The 1718-nt window shown below is 46.3% G+C and overlaps 1 protein-coding gene across 1 annotated transcript; it reads right to left on the reverse strand.

Moving 5' to 3' along the window:
* Positions 1-199: 199 nt before the first annotated feature.
* On the reverse strand, positions 200-1389 carry LOC121965543 (transcription termination factor 1-like). Its single transcript, XM_042515684.1, has 4 exons — positions 1183-1389; positions 889-1084; positions 617-703; positions 200-285 (listed from the first exon to the last, which is right to left on the reverse strand). Exons 1-4 carry the CDS (start codon positions 1340-1342, stop codon positions 216-218), a joined length of 513 nt encoding a protein of 170 aa, XP_042371618.1. The 5' UTR covers positions 1343-1389; the 3' UTR covers positions 200-215.
* Between the last annotated feature and the right edge of the window lie 329 nt (positions 1390-1718).

The following is a 1718-nucleotide window of genomic DNA, read 5'->3' on the forward strand; positions in this document are numbered from 1 at the left end:
TGTGCAGGCTTACCTGTGCAGGCGTACCTGTGCAGGCGTACCTGTGCAGGTATTCTGTATCTGCTGGATGCAGTCATATCTCCAGACAAAAGCATTAAGATTAATCTATTCATGGCAGCCTGATCGATCGACTGATTGATGGATTATCTCCATGATCTTTTTTTTCATGATCCCTGAAGCTAAAAATCAAACAGAAAATAAAACATAACTGTGACTCACCTGACAGCGTTAGCAACCTTGTCCCAGTCGATGTCCGTGTAGTCGTCCACTTGCATGTTGTACAGCCTGAAACCCAGTTATTGATTATTGATTACTGTATCTGACAGGCTCTGCTACAGGTACATCAGATGTGAGCAGTGAAATGTTTTTCCCTTTAATTCATATCAGTTATCTGTTTCTGGTGTTTTAAGGGAAAATAGGCACTACATTTTCTCAGCTGGAGAGTGTCTGTATCCCTCCACCTGATCACGGCTGCGTGCTGAATCACTACACAGGTCAGCTGATCTACACCTTTGTGTGTCCACATACTTTTGGACACATGGGTTACATCCTGTATTGGCCTTTAAAAATAAAACATATTGACAGGAAACAACAATTTTATGTTGAAAAGCCTTACGCGTTGATGAGGTGGATTTTAGCCTTAAGTCCTTCAGACCCTTTGTTGCTAAGACCTGAGGACAGTTTCACCTTCAGGAGGGAGAACCTGGAACACACACACACATCAGACACCTGGAGAACACCTGGACCTGAAACTAAGCTGTCATATTGGCTAGTTTAATAAATTATGTTCTGCTTATCAGTGTTCCATCTAAACCACCAGCATCCGTCTCCAAGTGATCCAGAGAACAAATTTACAGTACCAGTACCAGACCCAGCAGGAGTACTGACCACTTGAGTCGACACTGGCCCCAGGTTCTTGTCCCGACCTGCCGACTGATCTCAGTCCAGGGCAGGTTGTTACAGAGCTGTTCTCTGCTCAGACGAGAACCTGCAGAATTCTGCTGGACCACAGTCTCCAGGTGAGCCCTCAGAGCCCGCTTCAACTTGGACTCCTCGTCTGAACTCCACGCACCACGACCTGGAGCTGGATGGACCCACAAATGTAATCACAGGAGAACTCTGGTAACACACAACAATGTCTGGCGTGTTCTAAGAGAACCTGAGAGAACCTCAGGGGTTTACCGATTTGGTTGAAGCGTTTCTGTAGAGCGTAGACGCTGCGGTCCATCTTCTCTGAGATCTTCCTCCAGTCGTTACCATGAAGGTTCTGTAACTTCACCAGAGAACGCACCTCCTCCTTCGAGAACCTAAGAGAACAACCACAGCTAGAACATTTAAACATACAGGGAACGTTCACTACCCTGTAAGTTCTTGACAAGAAACAACGGTACCCACTCTGCGATCTACTCTACAAACACACAATGTTGAGCTTTGACAACTAAATTACATTTTCATTTACATCCGCCTCGATTACCTCAGCGGGTACAGATGTTACCTCAGAGGGTACAGGTGTTACACCTCAGAGGGTACAGGTGTTACCTCAGCAGGTACAGATGTTACCTCAGAGGGTACAGATGTTACCTCAGAGGGTACAGGTGTTACCTCAGAGGGTACAGATGTTACCTCAGAGGGTACAGATGTTACCTCAGCAGGTACAGATGTTACCTCAGCGGGTACAGGTGTTACCTCAGCGGGTACAGGTGTTACCTCAGAGGGTA

The sequence above is a fragment of the Plectropomus leopardus genome, unplaced genomic scaffold (genome assembly GCF_008729295.1).
Source record: "Plectropomus leopardus isolate mb unplaced genomic scaffold, YSFRI_Pleo_2.0 unplaced_scaffold20482, whole genome shotgun sequence".
Lineage (NCBI taxonomy): Eukaryota > Metazoa > Chordata > Actinopteri > Perciformes > Serranidae > Plectropomus > Plectropomus leopardus.

Coding starts and splice junctions, on each gene's coding strand:
- LOC121965543 (XM_042515684.1), bottom strand. CDS start 1,342: ATGTTTAAATGTTCTAGCTGTGGTTGTTCTCTTAGGTTCTCGAAGGAG. Junction 1,085..1,182: donor GAAACGCTTCAACCAAATCG/GTAAACCCCTGA, acceptor GGGTCCATCCAG/CTCCAGGTCGTGGTGCGTGG. Junction 704..888: donor GGCCAGTGTCGACTCAAGTG/GTCAGTACTCCT, acceptor TGTGTGTTCCAG/GTTCTCCCTCCTGAAGGTGA.